At 40.5% G+C, this 19,125-nt stretch overlaps 1 protein-coding gene across 7 annotated transcripts in view; it reads left to right on the top strand.

Moving 5' to 3' along the window:
* Positions 1–19,125, top strand: part of RAPH1 (Ras association (RalGDS/AF-6) and pleckstrin homology domains 1) — a 158,990-nt gene that overhangs the window by 128,002 nt on the left and 11,863 nt on the right. For all 7 annotated transcript variants that reach the window (XM_073306498.1, XM_073306496.1, XM_073306495.1 and 4 more), the window contains 7 exons: positions 2,127–2,248; positions 4,078–4,143; positions 5,914–6,057; positions 7,934–8,044; positions 11,628–11,726; positions 13,016–13,136; positions 15,374–15,516. In XM_073306498.1, the coding sequence (XP_073162599.1) occupies positions 2,127–2,248; positions 4,078–4,143; positions 5,914–6,057; positions 7,934–8,044; positions 11,628–11,726; positions 13,016–13,136; positions 15,374–15,516 (806 nt within the window). The remainder of the gene's footprint in view (positions 1–2,126; positions 2,249–4,077; positions 4,144–5,913; positions 6,058–7,933; positions 8,045–11,627; positions 11,727–13,015; positions 13,137–15,373; positions 15,517–19,125) is intronic.

Below are 19,125 nucleotides of genomic sequence, written 5' to 3'. Positions count from 1 at the left end.
ATGAAAGGAGACTCAAGGAGCTTGGCTTGTTTAGCCTAACTAAAAGAAGGTTGAGGGGAGATATGATTGCTCTCTATAAATATATCAGAGGGATAAATACCGGAGAGGGAGAGGAATTATTTAAGTTCAGTACGAATGTGGACACAAGAACAAATGGATATAAACTGACCACCAGGAAATTTAGACTAGAAGTTAGACGAAGGTTTCTAACCATCAGAGGAGTGAAGTTTTGGAATAGCCTTCCAAGGGAAGCAGTGGGGGCAAAAGATCTATCTGGCTTTAAGATTAAACTCGATAAGTTTATGGAGGAGATGGTATGATGGGATAACATGGTTTTGGTGATTAAATATTCATGGTAAATAGGCCCAATGGCCTGTGAATGGATATTAGATGGGGTGGGATCTGAGTTACCCAGGAAAGAATTTTCTGTAGTATCTGGCTGATGAATTTTGCCCATTTAGCTGATCGCCATATTTGGGGTCGGGAAGGAATTTTCCTCCCGGGCAGATTGGAAGAGGCCCTGGAGGTTTTTCACCTTCCTCTGTAGCATGGGGCACGGATCACTTGCTGGAGGATTCTCTGCTCCTTGAAGTCTTTAAACTACGATTTGAGGACTTCAATAGCACAGATATAGGTGTGAGGTTTTTTGCAGGAGTGGTGGGTGAAATTCTGTGGCCTGCATTGTGCAGGAGGTCAGACTAGATGATCATAATGGTCCCTTCTAACCTAAATATCTATGAATCTATGAAAATCTGTCTCTTTATAGTTAAATGAACTTTTTATTTTTAATTAAAACTAATCTAGTGTTGTGTTTTGAACTGAATTGTTTGGTAACTCCAATTAAAGTAGCAAACTGTTGTACATTGATCCCTTACTAGGACAACAGGCCTCTAATAGCTGAACTGTCTAGGAGAGGGTTGAACAGTGCAGAACACGTGTTTTCGGGGGGGAAAATTTGGGACTGGGCGTGTGTTGGGGTCACCCCGAAGGTAGTAACCAAGGCTGCTGGAAGCCAGTGTGTGGCTGGTATGTTGCTGACAGGCTGATGGGGTCAGAGTTGCTGGACCGGGGTGTAGATATGTAAGGACACTTGGGGTGGAGCTACAGGCTGTTTGTGAGCAGCCCAGGTTGGGAGCTACAAGAGCAAAGCATTATAAGGCACCTAAGGTTGCATGGCAAGTGGTGACACAACCCCTCTGGAGGAAATTCACAAGACATCTCTCACATTCCTGGATCTTTTGCAGAATGGAGGATCTAGTAGAGTGGTGCTCCTCATTAATGAGGCTGTCCTAGAGCCTGCCAAAGTCACGTGTCACACTCCAGCAGCAAGTGCACCTACTCTTAAGAGGGCAGAAAAGAAGCTGTGTCCCAGCCAAGGGAACAGAGTTTTTATTCTCTCATCCTGCCCCAAACTCTTCGGTGGTTCAAGCGGCCACTGAAAGGAAAAGGCAGCACCACACTAGGTCCACTCCTTCAGATAAAGAGGCCAAATGTGTGGACCTACTCATAACAAATATTTTCATCCACCAGTCTGCAATTACCTGGCTTGGTTGTCAAAGTGTGATTGTATCAACTCCTCTAAAATTTTGAAATTCAGAGACATGCTCCCTCAGGAGAAAACAAGTTAATTTCAAGTGCTTATCAAGGAGGTTAGATTGGTGGCTAGAACAGCTCTTGCGGGCAGCCCTTTCTTTAAGAAACTGAATTTATTTTATTCACTTCTTTACACGCTAAAACAGTGGTCACCAACCCGTCAATCATGGCCATTCTCTGCCAGTCGATCACAATCTACGGGCCACTAAAAGTCCAGCAGCGCAGCAGGGCTCAGGCAGGCTGCCTGCATGCCATGGCCCACGCCGCTCCCGGAAGCAGCCGACTGCTGGCACGTCTCTGTGCGCCCCTGGCGGGCAGAGGCTGCTCTGCATGCTGCCCCCAGCACCATCCTCTCAGCTCCCATTGGCTCGTTCCCAGCCCTTTCTTCCATTTTAACAAACTGTTAACTATATATCTGTGTTTTTCCTCACATCTTGTCCACCTACTGGATCCTCCTTTGAGGTCATGTTACAGAATGTGAGAGAGTAGAATTTTTTTTTTTTTTACTTGTTTGCTCTTTCTCATTTATGCAGAGAGAATCTTCGAAGACCATGAAAATTTAGTTGAAAATCTTCTAAACTGGACAAGAGACAGTCAAAACAAACTTATATTTGTAGAACGTATAGAAAAATACGCACTTTTCAAAAATCCCCAGGTAAGTCTGAAGCTGATTTTTCACTTTTTTATACAGATATTTGTATCTATACGTATGTGTACACAAACACACACACACACACGCTTTGCGTTTTAACAATGCCTCCAGAATACACTCTGTGGTCAGCGCAAGATCAGCCCCCTAAATGAAATCCTGATGCTCTAATCAGTCCATTTTCTAAGAATAGGTTAGTGGAATTAATAGCAGCCCATGTAACCAGTTTACATGAAATACTCACCAATACTTAGTGCTATACACATCTACACAGTCTGGAGGAAAGGGTTTGAGCTTGTGTTGTGACACCTGTCACTTTGGGGAGACCGGCAATGCCTGCCCACACCATCTCATGAGGATAGGGTGAGGGGAATTGGATGGACTCTGTGGGGTAGGCAGCTGCCTACAAGGGAGGGGCAGAGAGATAAGGAGAGCGCATGAGGAAACCAGGGTCTGTCTTCATTCAGCTGTTACCTGATCAAGTAACAACAGAAAGGTCCCTGTTCTTTTTCAATAATTAACTACGGGGGGATGGTAGTTTCTTGATTATAAGCCTAAATGCACAAAATGTGCTGTAGTGCTAGAGGCCTACGGTACTGAGGGGACAGAGAGGTGAAAATAAAAACAGGACTTAACATAAAGGACCACTTGAAAAATAAAGAATTAACAAAGACATGTTTAACACTTGATCACTTGCTTGCTTAATCTCTAGTGTGTATATTGGGTGCATGGATCATGTTCTTACATTTGTGAGGTACCTAATACATTAGGCTCTTGGGCCTAACTTTCCGAAAGCGAGTAGTGATAGCAGGTGCCCCCACTTGAGATACCTTATAAGGTGCCCATATTTTCAGCGAGAACTAAATGTCAGGCCTCTTTCTGTGATCTCAGGATGAGGCACCCAAAATCTTCATCACTTTTGAAAGCGTATTCCTCAATAAATGTCTGACATCAATACATTTCACTGGTTATTAGTATAAGAATGGGCCTTCCGTAGATGGAAGTCAGCATGAATGTGTTACTTACTCAGTTAAAAACCTTGGTCTGTCCTAATACTATGAATATTGTTTTACTTCCAGAGAGAGCAAATGAATATAAAGGGGTCTGGAAGATGCTCCCTGTCACTGTACCAACCCCTTCCAGGTTAGGTGGGGAGGCGTGCAGGATCACCTTACTAGATAAAAGGATTATATCATACCGATAATACACACACAGTATGGATAAACAATTGCTATTTTGCTTATTTTTTCAGAAGTAATTGTTTATCATGAATTTTTTTCATTTAATTATTATTATTATTTTATTACTTATTCTGAAAAACTATAGAGATGGAGTGGAAAGGAGAAGAACAGTCCCATGTCCACTCCTTCCAAAATGCTGAATGAGGGGATGGAGTAGAGCCTACTTAAAGGCCCAATTTTTTTCCATCTAATTTTTATTCTGGGTTTTTAATTTTGTTATCTGTTTATATTACCCCAATAAGTGATTGACTTTATGGCTAAACATGATGGCTGAGAACTGCAGCTAATGATGCTTTTACTTAAGGTAATGTCAGCTGGACTGGCTAATATTCCTGAAAATACAAAAGGGTTTTTCCAGCCCTTTAAGATTAAAGAATGCAATATTTTGGTTTGTTTTTATTCTTTAGCAGTCTACCACATGAGTCTCAATTTTGCTCCAAAATAATTTTTTTTAATAATATCTAGCTGTTCTAGAGGACCAGACAGGTCTTAGAACAGCTAAACTCTTATCAGCACGAGGAAGTGAAAAAGATAACTTGGTTTGACTTCAGAACTTCAATAGAAGTTTCATCCTTTCATTTTCTTTTGTTGTAGAACTATCTGCTGGGGAAAAAAGAAACCTCTGAGATGGCAGACAGAAATAAAGAAGTGCTGCTGGAGGTAAGACAACTAAAACAAAAAGAGCACAGTGATTTGTGAGCTACAATATGTTAAATTCTTAAACTATTGCTAACATTTAACTTTATGACTCGAGATGGAGGTTCCGCGAAGTGTTGAGCAGAATATGTTAAACGTGAATATGTAGCTCTGGGGAGATTTCTTCCTGTTCTTGATTAGGGAGCTTTCGGAATAAAGATGTCTCCTGATTTTTGTAATAGACAAAACTGCGAGAAAGTCCCCATCCATTGTTGGATCAAAACCATGCTATCTACAACTGCGTTTAAACAGTTGTCACTTGCAGAATTCTAGCTTAGTTTTTGACCAGTGAGAGGAGGGACATTTTTCTGAGAATGGTGATAGCCAAACTGCTATTCAGTACCCCGCAAAGTTTTATAGCTTATTTTATAATATAGTTCTCAGACAACATATGCTGTATCCAGAACTATACTACTAAGGTAATTTAGAAGTAATTGTCACCATGGTGGTTTAATAGATTGAAAAAACCCACAAAATACAAAAATCATAAAAGCTAAGGAGAAAAATCACTGTTGGAAATGGAAAGTACTTAAAATCAAAAGAATTGAAACAACTTAAAAAGAACAATAAACAACCCAAAAGCAAATGTAGGAATAAACATAAATATCACAAGCATGACATATAACCTCATAACATTCTATAGTTTTATGCAAATTGAAAGTAGTGATGGTCTAATACTAAACATGCTATCTTAGGTGTCACGTTAAAAAGGTTACAGTAGTTTCTTACATCTAACATGGGATTGTTATATGTGTCACTTTGAAACTTCAACAATCATGAATTCATAATATGTAAATGAATGTTTAAAATTAGACTTCAATACATTTATATTTATAAATAGTGTATAAATGATTAATCATTTATTAAGTCATTAATAATTTAACAGTTTTTATAGATTGAGTCCAGTAGGTCAAAAGATTGCTTATAGCCATGGCATTTGACCATCTATAACCCCACTTTGTGCTATGCTTGTTGTCGTCTTAGCATATGCGCAATGTGCTTCAGGTGGCATATGACCAGGATTAATGACCAAATTTGGTCTGCTGGTTAGATCACTGGCTTCCCCAGCCCAGGCCAGGTACTGATGGGGAGCACACGAATGCTGAGCCATGCCGCCCGCCCCTACTATGCTTGTAATTTTCTGTAGCACATACTAGTCATTTCTGGATTACGATTATAACATCGGTAATGCTTTTATTTTCTATTTAATAAATGGAACCTTAATATAAAGTGTGACGTACATTTCCACTGATAGCACAAGCAGCAAAATACACACAAGGTGGATCATAGTTGGGCCCACGGACTATTACTGAGGTTTTTGTGTATGCCTGGGAAATTGTAACCCAACAGCTGAGGTGTGGGCCCATGTCTTTCAGGTTTGGTTAAAGCCATTGGAGCACATTTGGGACCATTACTGATCAGCATTGGTTAAGAAACTTTCACATCTGTCAATTAAGTAGCACCTTTATTGGTATTCTGTACAGAGGAGAGAACTATTAAATCAGATGCAAAGTTCAAGTGGGCACATACTCATAATTATCCTTTTGCCTCTACAGGTGGTCCCTTCATCTTAGAACTGAGTGGAGAAGTCCCTAATCATGCTATATATATTCTCTAGATAAATAAAGGACTTCAGCTCCCAGGCTTCTAAACCCAATCCATTTCATTGTTTTAAAATATTAATATGTTTTTATATGTTCTTTTTTTTTCTATACTGCCATTGGCTCTATGTAGGAATGTTTTTGTGGAAGTTCTGTAACAGTGCCAGAAATAGAGGGAGTCCTGTGGCTGAAAGATGATGGCAAGAAGTCTTGGAAGAAACGTTATTTTCTTTTGCGAGCTTCTGGAATCTACTATGTCCCTAAAGGAAAAGCAAAGGTGTCTTCCTTTGTTTGCTCTTATAAAATATAGTTCTTAAAAGTGATTGTCTAATTTCAACCTGCCCTCTGGTAACTATCTACTTTCTGAATGAAAAACTCAAGAAAAATGAACGTCCTCTTGATAATTTAAATGTGTATGGGTGGCAGGAGCTTTGAATATTACTTTAGAATTTTGGCTGCACTATGCTTTTGCTTAGATTATCATTACAGTCCATCAATTTAAAAACACAGCTTTAAAATATAAATGAACAATAATTTATTCAAGAAGGATTTGATATAAAATAATCTGACCCCCAATTCAAAATTGAGATCACAAGGATCTTCCATTTGGAAGACCTCAGCATATGTTTGTTCGGAGTGGAATAGCTCTCCTAAAGAGTGTGTGTATGTACAGTTCAGGCCAGTTTGATTGCTTTTCTCCTGCCTAATCCCATAGACCTTTTTCACAGGTGAAGGACTAAGTGACACTACAAGTATTAGTGTGTCCTTGACTAATATGTGCCGGGGAAAAATTTGAGTCATTCAGACCACCAAATGGCACAGTTCTTAGTAGTTCATATTCAAGAGTTTCTTCTTAGTCTATTTTTAACCACAGTTTCTTGAATCAATGTAGATCATACCCTTTCTGCATGATTTCTACAACTTTGTTTTCTATGTTGATGTTATACTATACTGGAGGAAAAATAGAAAATTGCTGCACTGATTGTTGCCTTTGTAACTTCCAGGCTGGTTTACGTGGAAATGGCTGGTCCAAAACACAGCAGCTCACCTCCTAAACAACTGGCCACTGAAAGCAAATAAACCCCAACCCAGTGTTCTGTTGTGATCAGTACATTGGCTCCCCATAGAACTAAGTAAATTTCAAATATTAGTCTTCCTCTTTGAGGCTTTCCATTTCATTAGACAAGCTATGTATAAGACACCATGTGAAAAGGGTGTACCTTACAATCAGAAATACTTGAATATGAAATCTTAAAACAGTGTGGTTCTAAATGAATACTTATATTATCAGCAGCTGCTGAAGAGGTCCCAATGTGACCTTTCCTGTTGACTCCCTGCTGACTTCAAGTTTCAGTGGTGGTCTGCAATATAATACTGTCAAAAGAAACAAGCAAACAAGTTTTGAACTAATAATGCACAAAAAATACACAGATTTGAAAAAACATATAGTAAAAAAAATCTGATGCAAGGATTTTCTGTATAGACCTGTTCCACTTGGCATATTGTTTTAGTCTTAATGATTATTCATTCACCATTTTAATGAACAGTACTGTTTTTTTCATGTGAATGGAGTAAGAAACATCTTAAACACTTCGGAACATGCTGGCAAGTTGTTTCAGATAACTAGTATTTTCCTTCATCTGTAGTACATAATTCTTCACTTCTTAGACTTCTTATTGGTTAAAATTCAGATACAGGAATTTTGTCCTTGGAAAATTTAGCAGTTGTTGAATTTCAGTAGCACCGATTTCTTATTTTAGTTCAATTCTAACTGTTTTTTAATTTAGCTTCTTGGAACTGGTGCATCTACTTGCACTAATGTGCATTGCTCTTTGTCGTTCCAGTCTAAGAGGTTGTCTGCACACACAGTTCAACTGGTTCATTTTAGTTAAACCAGTGCAACTTTACATGTGGACACAGGCTTGCGTTGGTTTAGCTTGCCAAGCTGAACCAATGTAAGAGTCTCCTTACACGTAGTTGGCCCCAGTTTAACAAAATTGGAGAAACGTTGCACTGCTAGTCAAACTGGTGCAACTTTGTGTAGACCAGGCCTAGGAGTGAAGAGCTGGCAGTGTTTAAATCAAGGTTTTTCATTGTGGCTTTGATTTTCCTTATTAATTTTTTTCATAACTGAATATTTGTGTGTTTAATAGGTCTCACGGGATCTGGTGTGCTTTCTTCAGCTAGATCATGTCAATGTTTACTACGGACAGGACTATCGGAACAAGTACAAAGCACCGACAGATTACTGTTTAGTGCTGAAGGTAACTTGTTAAATGTTTTTAAGTGTTTTACCAAACAGAGCAAGTATAAAGATGCTACAGGAATTTTAAATACATGCTACTTTTGTCTACAGTCCTCCAACAGCTAGATTCTTCTAACTAGGTTCTAGTTGTGACGAGGTAAGAGGAATTAATACAGAAAGCTCATGGATACTGAGACAGGTTGTAATGCAGAGCATGCTTTCCACAATGATATAACTAATGGAAAATTAACCACGAGTTTTCAGTATGAATCTCGGGAATACAACTTTAATTATGAAAAAATTCGATCTATTAAAAGATACCACATTTCTAGAAATCATAGAGCAAGTGATATATTCTCATTAAATACATTGAAAAATACATTTTCTATTGTGTTAGGCTACCTCCTAGTATGTGGAACAGCGTGGGATAAAGTGCCCCAGTGGAGCAATGCAGAAGGAGAACTGGCTGCAGAGGTCTTTGCTGTTCCATACCCCCACATAGCTGGCTGATTTCTCTCTCTAAATGATCTACACTCCTACAAAAAGGGCGAGAAGGAGCTTAGAAAGTATTACATTAAATAATATGTTCCCACTGACAACTGCAAAAAATGCTTGAAACAAAAGGTCCCACAATGGGTCCCCCTCTGTCCCGCATAGAGGGGCTACGTGGTTACAGTGCTGCCATGAGTCAGGTGGCCAGTGGGGTATCATGGCTACAAGCCTGGCCATGCTGCCATGTGTTTGGGGAAAGGGAGAATCTTTCCAGGATGCTGATAGGCAGGAGGGGACATGGACTGAAGCATTTTGTCCTAAGAATACCTATCCCTTTTCTCGTTGGGGCTCATTTCATACCCTTGGTGATGGCCTCTACTCTGGGCCTATGGACTAAGAGAAAATGTGGGTGTGGCTGTTTCAGAAGCTGCTGTGACGTTTATTTTGCTAATTTTTGTGTAGGAGGGAAACGTCCTCAGAAACCTTCAATAGTATCATAAGCTTTTTCATAGATAAAACTACCTTAAACCTAAAGGGTAAAGTTTGCAATGTATACACCAACCTCACATCCTTTTTACCAAAAACTCACAAAGATCAGTTATTCATGTGTTCTTTAGGAACACTGCATGCCAGAGAAGGATCTGATTTGAAAAATTCATATAGAGGAATGCAAATGGGGGCAAGTAATAAAGGAAACAAATGTAGTTAAAGCAGTTGCCCAATTGCAACATTTTAGTTAAAGCTCTGATCTTAAACCACAGAGTTAATAGCTGAAATGCTGTCAGGTATCTTTAGGTTGTGCCAGCTTTCTTCTGATCTATTCCATTCGCCTCCCGTATTTTATGTTGGAAATAGTGTTGGTTGTGGTAGACTCAAAATTATTTTGAAACAATTTTTCACAGTGTGTTCATGGTAAGAAATATTTCTTCATGAACTTAAACATGATGCTTGGGTGAGGATAATGGGTCCTGTTCCCCTTTAATAGGAATACGGTTACTTGTTTTCTGTCATCGGTCACATCTCACATTTCATTGCATATGCAATGAGCAAACATTAGGCATGTCAGTTATTCTAGTGCATGTCCACAAACTTTATGACAAGGTGATATAATCTTGCCATGAGACACTTTATCACATATTTGTGCACAGTTAGAGGTAAAAATACTTACTTACCTACTATAATAAATACATAATATTTGGGTTAAGAAACATTAGTTAAATTCTAACCTGAAAATTCTTTTCCATGTCCTCTTAAGTCATTGGTACATGATTCCTATGCAGATAATTGAGAGCAATTAAAAGCAGAGATTTAAGTATTGGTGGATATTTATAAATTATTTGATATAAATTGATTTCCGGAATGCAGAATATCAAGGCAAGTACGGATCATGCCTACATTTCCAGTGTGTCATTTCTAAAGCTAAGATTTTGTCACAGATATTCTTGGTAAAGCCATGGACTGGTCATGGGCAATAAACAAAAATTCATGGAAGCCTGTGACTTGTCCCTAACTTTAACTAAAAATATCCCTGACAAAATGAGTAGGGAGGCAGGTACAGCACCCAAAGCTGCTGGGACTCCGGCGTCCCCCACTGCTGTGATTTGTGGGAGTTCCGGGGTCTCCCCTTGCACAGTGGCCAAGCAGCCCCGGGGGGGGGCCAACCGCCCATGCCAGCAGGGAGCTCCAGGGGGTTCCCGCTTCTTTTTAGCTATGGTATAATTTGAGACAGAAAGTTGAGAAATTTTATTTGATCAGCTGTTGGGGCAGAGAACTGGAATCAGCACTCAGGGCTCTATTTTTGTGTCTTCTACTGAGTTGCTACATAACCTTGGGCAAGTCATTCAACTTCTCTATGCTTCCACTCTAAGCAGAGTTGTACAGGGGTTTTTTTGCTGTACTACACATATGCTAAAGGAATTGATAGTAAGATTAGTAAAAGCGGGAGTACTTAATGATTCAACAGTAGAACGAGACCAATTGTATGTTCTGCAGCTGAAGTGATATATATCTGTCTCACATTTCACAAATACTCAAAATGAGTCACAGACAGTGTTCATTGAAAGATGTAGTGTAAGCAAGTGCTCTCAAAAGGAGTTAAAAGATCTTGGATGCATGTGAGAGAGAACCTCCAAGAAAATGGGGATATTTTGAATCTTCCAGCAGACCTTTGTATAATTGAACCGTAATCTGATGAAGGGATTAATAGGGATACTGGCAGCTGTGAGATACATAACTTTTACAAACCGAAAGGGAAATGACCAAGTATTCTGGCCAAAGTGGCTTCCATCATCAGAATTTGAAAAAACAAATATATTGATCTTTTTGAATCTGACATGTTGAAGACTGAATTTGAAATAGGATATTTTTCTAAATAAAGTGTGAAGAGTTGTGTTTCTTTTTTGTGCGGGGGAGGAGGGAATGGCAAGTAGTGTAACTGTCTGAAACAGAAATATTAGCTAGTTTTCATCTTACAGCCTGGTTTTGGCAGTATAGAAAGGTGGATTATTAAGCTTGCTTTCTTCCCATCTCCTTCAGCGATGCATATGTTGGTAGAGGTCAAATGGATTAACCCTTTCTTTTCCACCACATCAGAGGTAGACATCTTCCCCCTCCTGCAGCTTCTAGAAAGTGGGAATTTTCTGACCATTTCAACTCAGTGCATGACCACCTCCAAAGATTCCAAGGGGGCAGACCAGCTCCTACACCAAAATTCTGTAAGAACAGCCCTTTTATGGTTTTGCAAACCTGAAATGAGTGCTGGCCAGACAGTCCCCATGTTGCCACTTTGGGTGTCAAATAATTTTTTTCCTCGAACACCCAACCTACCAAGAGCATATATCCCATCTTTAATGATGTATCAGTTCACAATTTCAATAGTTAGGAAAAGAAATACGTACGTAGTTAGGAAGTCCTGATCTGAACCTTGATAGAATAATGTTTTTCTTGTATTTCCTGCTTTAATTTTCCACTAGATTTGAAAGTAGCAATGCCAAGGATTGAATAACAGTGTTTTGAAGCCCACTCTTCAAGAATAGCTTTTTTTTAACTCTTTAATTCTTCTTAATGTTCTTTAGATTAAAATATTGATAGACTAAATACTCTTTCTGCAGCACCCTCAGATCCAGAAGAAGTCTCAGTATATCAAATATCTCTGCTGTGATGATGTAAGAACTCTACACCAGTGGATAAATGGCATCCGTATTGCTAAGGTAACTACTCTGAATCATTTTATTCCTCTTCCATTCTTGCAATGTAGTGCTATTTAATAGTGTTACCTATATATTCTCTTACTGAAACAGATGATGCCTCAGTGAGGGGAGATCGAGAAGACACACACAAAATTAACTAATCAAGAAGTTAATGAGCTATGGGTCAAATGTTACTTGTTTCAAATAATTATCGAGACAATGCATGTTATCTGTTTATAAACTTCCCTATATCTAGCCATTCTGAACTTGAAGCTCCACAAAAGTCTTAAGCTAGTTTTCGTACGTATTTCTTTTTGAAGCCTATCAACAGTATAAACGTTTCTTTACCAGAATTGCTGCTTTAGGTGCTTATACAAATTTTTCTGCACCTTAATCTCTCTCTTTCCGCTCTCCGATCTCACGGTGAAGTCCCACTAGACATGAGATGTCACTGTTAGTTTTTAGCTGTGCACACTCATTTTGGGCTAACTTATAAATGGATTTGAGAAAGATGGCTATATCAAAAATAGAGACTTAGTAGTTGAGGTAATGATTACTTAGAACCAGCACCTTGGCTCAATGGATTAAGTCAGGGGTCGGCAACCTTTCAGAAGTGGTGTGCCAAGTCTTCATTTATTCACTGTAATTTAAGGTTTCGCATGCCAGTAATACATTTTACATTTACCGGGGCCGGCAGATGGAACCCCAGACTGGCAGCAGGCTGTACGGGGCCGGCGGCCAGGACCCGGGCTGAGAGGGGCCCAGCCAGCGGCTGGGATCCCAGACCGGCAGTGGGGGCAGCAACTGGAACCCCAGATCGGCAGCGGGCTGAGCTCTCTGCCCGCTGCCGGTCTGGGGTTCTATCCACCAGCCCCTGCCAGCCGGGTCCCAGCCATCGGCCCCGCTCAGCCCGCTGCCAGTCTGGGATTCCATCCATCCAGGCCAGCAGCGGGCTGAGCGGGGCCGGAGGCCGGGAACCCGGGCCGGCAGCAGAGTGCCACCGTAAATCAGCTCACATGCTGCAGGTTCCCAACCCCTGGATTCAGTAGATGATTTTATTGCACTTTCATGTTATCAAATAGTTTGACATTTTCTTCTGCAGGATAACCAGGTTGTTTCTGGTTCTCTAAGCAATTAGATAATAAAAGTGAAAGAAGACAATGCAACTGTTCTTAAACTAAATGAAAAACAAAACCTCTACTGAAAATAATCAAAGTGCCTGGGTTCCTCGGCAGAGAGACTGTTAATCAATCAGCTGAAACAGGCACAATCTAAACAGTTGTTACGTTTTATTGTTCCTCTTTGTTTAGTATGGGAAGCAACTTTATGTGAACTATCAGGAAGCACTGAAGAGGACAGAGTCAGCATATGACTGGACTTCCTTGTCCAGCTCCAGTATCAAGTCAGGGTCCAGCTCCTCCAGTTTACCAGGTAGCTATAATAGCCTGACCTGTAATGGAAATACTCTTAAATACCGTTTGCTTCGGAAGCCATTTGAAAACTCCAGAAAAGACTAGTGAATGTGACTGGTTATTTCCGCATAGTCCCAGTACTTCTAGACTGTCTTTTAATCTCAAAAAGCAATTTATACTATTCTATCCTTTAGTAGTTGTGATTAATATTAATATAATGTCCTTTTCTCATTCACAGCCAAAAAGGGAATTTATCTGAAACTGAGAAAAGGAAACATCATTTCAAATGCCTCATACTTGTCCACACCAATTTAAAAATTACATCCCAGGCTTGTGTTTCATGATGAGTGGAGATCTGTATAGTTTTTAAACTGCTTTGGTGGGATAAAGTATATGAAATAAATACATGATAAATAGTCTCTACCCAAAGGCAGAAACGCCACAAACCTGTTCTCTCACACTCGCACTCTTTTTAAAACATTGGTTCCAGTCCTGTGACAAGTCCATTTTTAAGACACACACAGTAACTCCTTGCTTAACGCTGTAGTTCTGTTCCTGAAAAATGTGACTTTAAGCGAAACAATGTTAAGCGAATCCAATTTCCCCATAAGAATGAATGTAAATGGGGGGTTTAGGTTCCAGGGGGGAAAGTTTTTGCCAGACAAAAGGCAATATATACATTTTAAACAAGCAATTTAATACAGATATAAGTTTTAAATAATTTTAAACAAGCAGTTTAATACAGGAATAAGTTTTTTAAACAATTTTAAAGAAATATTTAATGCTACAATCATCATTGCTGAGTACGAACCAATGGGAACATCATTGCTGAGTATGAAGCAATGGGAGGGGGCCCCGCCTCACCCCACAAAGGCACAAGCCAACTGGCACTGAAGACAATGAGGCAGGCAAGGAGGCTGAAGGTGCTGTAGGCTAGGAGAAGCACGTTGAACGGCGGGAGCTTCCCCTACTGTGCAAGCACCGGGGGAGGGCGGGGGCCTCAACCCTTGGCCTGCCCACTCCACCCCTTCCCTCAAGCCCCCACCCTTAACCCGCCTCTTCTCTTCCTCCCCCCCATCTCTTCCCCCTTTACTCCACATGCCGCATCTTCGCTCTTCCTCCCTCCCTCCCCTGCCTCCTGCCAGTGGCAATCAGCTGGTTTGCAGCATTCAGGAGGGAGGATCGAGGACTCGTGGCCCAGGCTCCCCTCTCCCTCTCCTGCCTCCTGCCCACGGCAATCAGCTGGTTTGCGGCGTTCAGGAGGGAATGGGAAGGAGCGAGGACTCGGCGCACAGGCTCCCCTCTCCCTCCCCTGCCTCCTGCCCACGGCAATCAGCTGGTTTGTGTCATTCGGGAGGGAGGGGGAGCCTGCGCGCTGAGTCCTCACTCCTCCCTCTGCCTCCTGAATGCCGCAAACCAGCTGCTTGCTGTGGGCAGGAGGCGGGGGGAGCAGGGGGAAGGCGCTGATCCGCGGGGTCTGCTGGTGGGCAGGAGGCACTGGGGGGGCGTAGGGGAGCTGATAGGGGCTGCCAGCCGTTGTCAAAGCAGGTGACCAAATGACATTATAGCGGAGCGTTGCAGAACTTTAAACGAGCATGTTCTGTAATGGAGCAGGGATGTAAGATCGAAACAATGTTAAGCAAGAGGATGTTAAGTGGGGAGTTACTGTAGCTGTTCAAAAATTGGTTAACAATTTACACGTCTTCCTCATTGTTTACAGCTAATTTACAACTGTATGGAATTGGGTTTGAGCCTGCAATGGATAGTCAAGCATAGTTCTACTGAAAACAATTTATTTGCAGAACTGTTATGCTTTGCATGGACAGGGCATTGCAAAGCTATCTGCTAGTCACCAGGACTAAGTTACAACTCTTGTGACTTCCTGGCATCCTTGGGCTAGGCAACATGAACAGAAGCTTCTGTAAGGCATGAGAAGAGGATAGCCTTCACATAACATAACTGATATGCGGCTGTCTTCACAAGGTGCAGGTGTGATTGTCAGGGGTTTTTTTGGGAGTGTGTGTGTGTGTGTGAGGGGGTGTTTCAGACCAGCAATTTTCCAGTATGTCTGACTATGAGCTAAGTGTTTTAGTGGAAATAATGTCCTTTGGTGAGATAATGTATTTTAGCAAGCATGAAATTAACCTGTCACCTCTGTGCCTAGAAAGTGTCACTCATGAAAGTGTCACATTACAAACTCATTGACTGACTTTGATAAAAATGAACTTTTTCCTGTGTTTCATATTTTTTAAACAGAGTCTCAATCAAATCACTCTAATCAATCTGACAGTGGAGTTTCTGACACCCAGCCAACTGGCCATGTCCGTTCCCAAAGTATTGTCAGCTCTATCTTCTCTGAGGCCTGGAAACGAGGCACTCAGCTGGAAGAGTCCAGCAAGGTAACAAGAAGACTTTAGCATGAGAACCAACACCCCCACAAAATGTACGAAACACAGTGACATCTCTTCTCATCTGTATCTTTACTGGGATTCTCTTCCCTTTTTACTCCACCTTTTCAACATACTGCATTATAATTTTTTTCAGATATAGCTTTCTCCAGGGTAATGAGTCACCTCTTGAGCCTCCTGTGAGGTTTTATACGTGCCCATAGAAGCTTGACGGGTTTTTTAGTCATTTTCCAATTATTAGGTGTAAGACAGACGTGGCTTAAAAATTCTACTGAGTAATGTTAAAAAAGACCAAGCAAAAACATTAACTGCCAAAAAGTTGAATGAAATGCTTTCAGGAAGATCTCTTTACTTAAGAAACTAGTCATGTCCTGTCATTGTGAGGCTGTGAACAGCTGAGAGGTGGAGCTAGAAGCAGACAGACGCATGAGCCTGTTTTGAAATCTGCTCCATCGGTATTCCCCCTAGGTGCTTTTATTTGGGTTCCATGATAGTTGAAGTAGTACGTTTTAATATGCTGTAGACAAAATACGAAACAGAAGTAGTAACTGGGTAGTGAGAGGAGAGCGGATGCCTCATGGTGTTGGTATGGGTATAAAGGATTTCAACTCTTGGCTGCCTGGCTCAGGTCTGCTGTGGGTTAGTAATAACCAAAAGTTTTACACCTCCATTGTGAAATAAGCCATTAATGCAATTCCTCGTGAACAACAGAACACACCACAAAAATTGCAACTATGAATGACTTTGTTGGCAGTCTTGGCATAGATACCAGGTGCTGAACGGGCACAGAATCTGAATTAACAGTGTCAGGTCAGAGTTGAGGTACATTGGCAGGACAATGTGAGAGATGCTTAGGGCTACTTCCTTCAGTGCTTGCATCTGTTACAGACACTGAATTCATTTTACAAAAGGCAACGTTTTCAAAATGGAAACGTCTTAAATAAAAAGCATACAGATCTCACTTTGTCCTCCAGTGGTGATGTGGGTTGTGGAATATATAACTAAATGAAGAAAATAAGTTGATGCAAATTCAAATATGCAGAAGTTAAGCAACATACAAGTTATAGTTCTCTAAGCAATGTTAACTCATCTACCCTGCACATACCTTTTACGTTTTCATAATTTGTCGGAGCATCTAGAGTCTTTGATGGGGGGAGGGTGATTTTTTGTATAAATCTAATCATTCAGTACTTAGTCTAGTAGTAACAAATTCTGCCTACTGTTGACCAAACTTTTAAAAGTTCACAAGAGCTGATCATTTGTGTGCCTGTACCAGTCCATATTTGTCATCCTGATCTGCATAATCTGATCAGGTGTTGGGCATGTGCAAAAGTGCATTTGCCCTTGAAAACTTGAATTGGTACAGCATATGCAATGTGGGCGAGATAACGTTGCTATGAGAACTGTAACTTTTCATTTCCTGATTATTTTTTTTTAAACCTGAAAAAACTTCCTACAGCACTAAAGTTTTTTGCATTTAATTTCCTTGGAGCACAGTGGACTTGTGATGCTGTATTTTTACAACTCCATCGTGCCACTGGCAATTGCTCAACTCAAAACCTAAGAGAATTTGTACTAGATCTGATTAAAGCAATTTTAAAACACATTTTTTTCAGACAGTTCCTTATTAAGGGCTATCCATGTACAAAGACTAAAGTTTTATAATTCAGCAATTTGAGTTACTTGTCTGCAACAAAAAGTGGAACAACTTTTTTTCAAACAAGAAAAGTTGTATTTCTCCCACACTTGCCCAACACAGGTGAATGGATTGCTCTAAAAATGTCCAGAGTTCACCTTTGCACTTATGCAAAGTATGTGACGTTTTATCTCAAAAGTGCATTTTTGAAAAAGTTAAATGTAAGGGGTTACAGCTGAGGAATTGAGTTATAACCTTAACTGCAGCAATCACTACAGCCTATAGTACCTAATTTTGGTCCTGTCTGGGTCTCTGACCTCAGTAATACCAGAGCTCCGAGAATTAAGGAGATAAGAAGAAGAATTAAGTTACATTTGGGGGGCGGGGGAGAGGAAGAATATATTGCCACTGAAATGTTGGTGCTGTGAGGAGGCAGTTACAATCACAGTGAGACATTCCTGGTACAGGCAGATCATTGACCGGCTAGACTCCAGCACTGCCTTCTGAGTGTTTATCTTAGTGTCCACACAATATGTTTGCTGGTTTTAAAGGAAACCAAACAAGATTAAAAGTTTCAGAAAATGGAGGCTTGGCTTGACAGTCGAGTTGTAGCCCAGAGTCGGATCATTATGGGACTTGTGCTTGGTCTCTCGTTCCTAGGTCACCAGTCCTCTGCTGGGAGGAGGCCTTTCATTGCTTGGTTATCTTTTAGTCGACAAAACACTGAGGCGCCTCAGAGGGAGTCTGGCCATTGAGCAGAAGGAGAATCATAATGCAAGTTTGAGATTGTGAATAGTAAAGGGACAGGGAATAGTGAGAATCCTTCAGGTCAAAAAAGGTCTTGGAGGGGCCCCAGAAAAGAAAACATTAATAAAGGCATTAACACACTGTATGGAGCAAGGGGAGCTGTTCTTGTGTGTTTTGTCAGTGTGCTCTGGGAGCCCAGATCCATGCATATAGAGTAATTCTGCACACCAAAAAATGCTTTAACAATAGTGTAGCTATTGCATATACAAACTATGAGCTGCTCTCTCCTTATAAATAGCATTGGTATAGTTTCTAAATATTCCTAAAGATACACCTCACCATTGTGAATTAACAACTGCAAATATAAGCTAGTTTTAACTGCCTCAGAGAAAAGAAAAAAAATCTTAAACACGGAATGAATTATCTTCTAGGCCTTTAGAAACCAAATTTCGCTGAACACACTTTCGTAATGTGTTACAAATAATTGTGCATATTTTTAAAAGTTCAGAGACATTGTTCTTTGTCCTTTCCTCAATATTACTTGTGTTTATTGGTTTGTGTAAAAATCGCCCTCCTAGATGCCAGGCAAAATTCTTCATGCTTAATTGTATCTAAAATTTTAAAAGCATGTTCAAAAACCATATGGTAATCTAATTGCTGATAAAAAAAAGATTGCTGTTCGAGAATACAGTTGGAGCAAATGAATGATTCTGTATTTCTGAATAATTAGACTTGTATATCCGCCAAATAATATTTTATTAACCAGTTCAGTACAGGACACCAAACACAGTGTTGTTTAGGTTGGTCTTTTTATTTACTTAGTTTACCAGCAGCTTTCCAATTTTAAATATAGCCAGGATGGCAATACAAAAGAAAAGCCAAAAGGAGAGTTCAGAATGTGGTTTTTAAATGACAAGACAAACTGGGTCACAGAACAACCTCGCATGTAGTCTTTAATTCCCAGTCTTTGCAAACCCTGCCATGCACTGATGCGTGCTTGTTATGCTTCTGTCGCCCTCTTTGTGTTTGATGCTCCTTGTGTTTCTCCTGTTGCCTCACTGTCTCAGGTGTCAAACGTGAAGCCCAGCACAGCTAAGGTCTGCGTGCCCGGCATGCCTTATACAGGGCAGAATTAAGGTCAGGGGCTATTTTGAAAGCACATTAACCTGAGTGACTGATATTACTCGAATCTTGGCAACTAACCCTTTTCAGAGATC

Source organism: Lepidochelys kempii, chromosome 11 (genome assembly GCF_965140265.1).
Source record: "Lepidochelys kempii isolate rLepKem1 chromosome 11, rLepKem1.hap2, whole genome shotgun sequence".
NCBI classification, from domain to species: domain Eukaryota; kingdom Metazoa; phylum Chordata; order Testudines; family Cheloniidae; genus Lepidochelys; species Lepidochelys kempii.
This window is presented reverse-complemented; position numbering and strand designations above follow the sequence as displayed.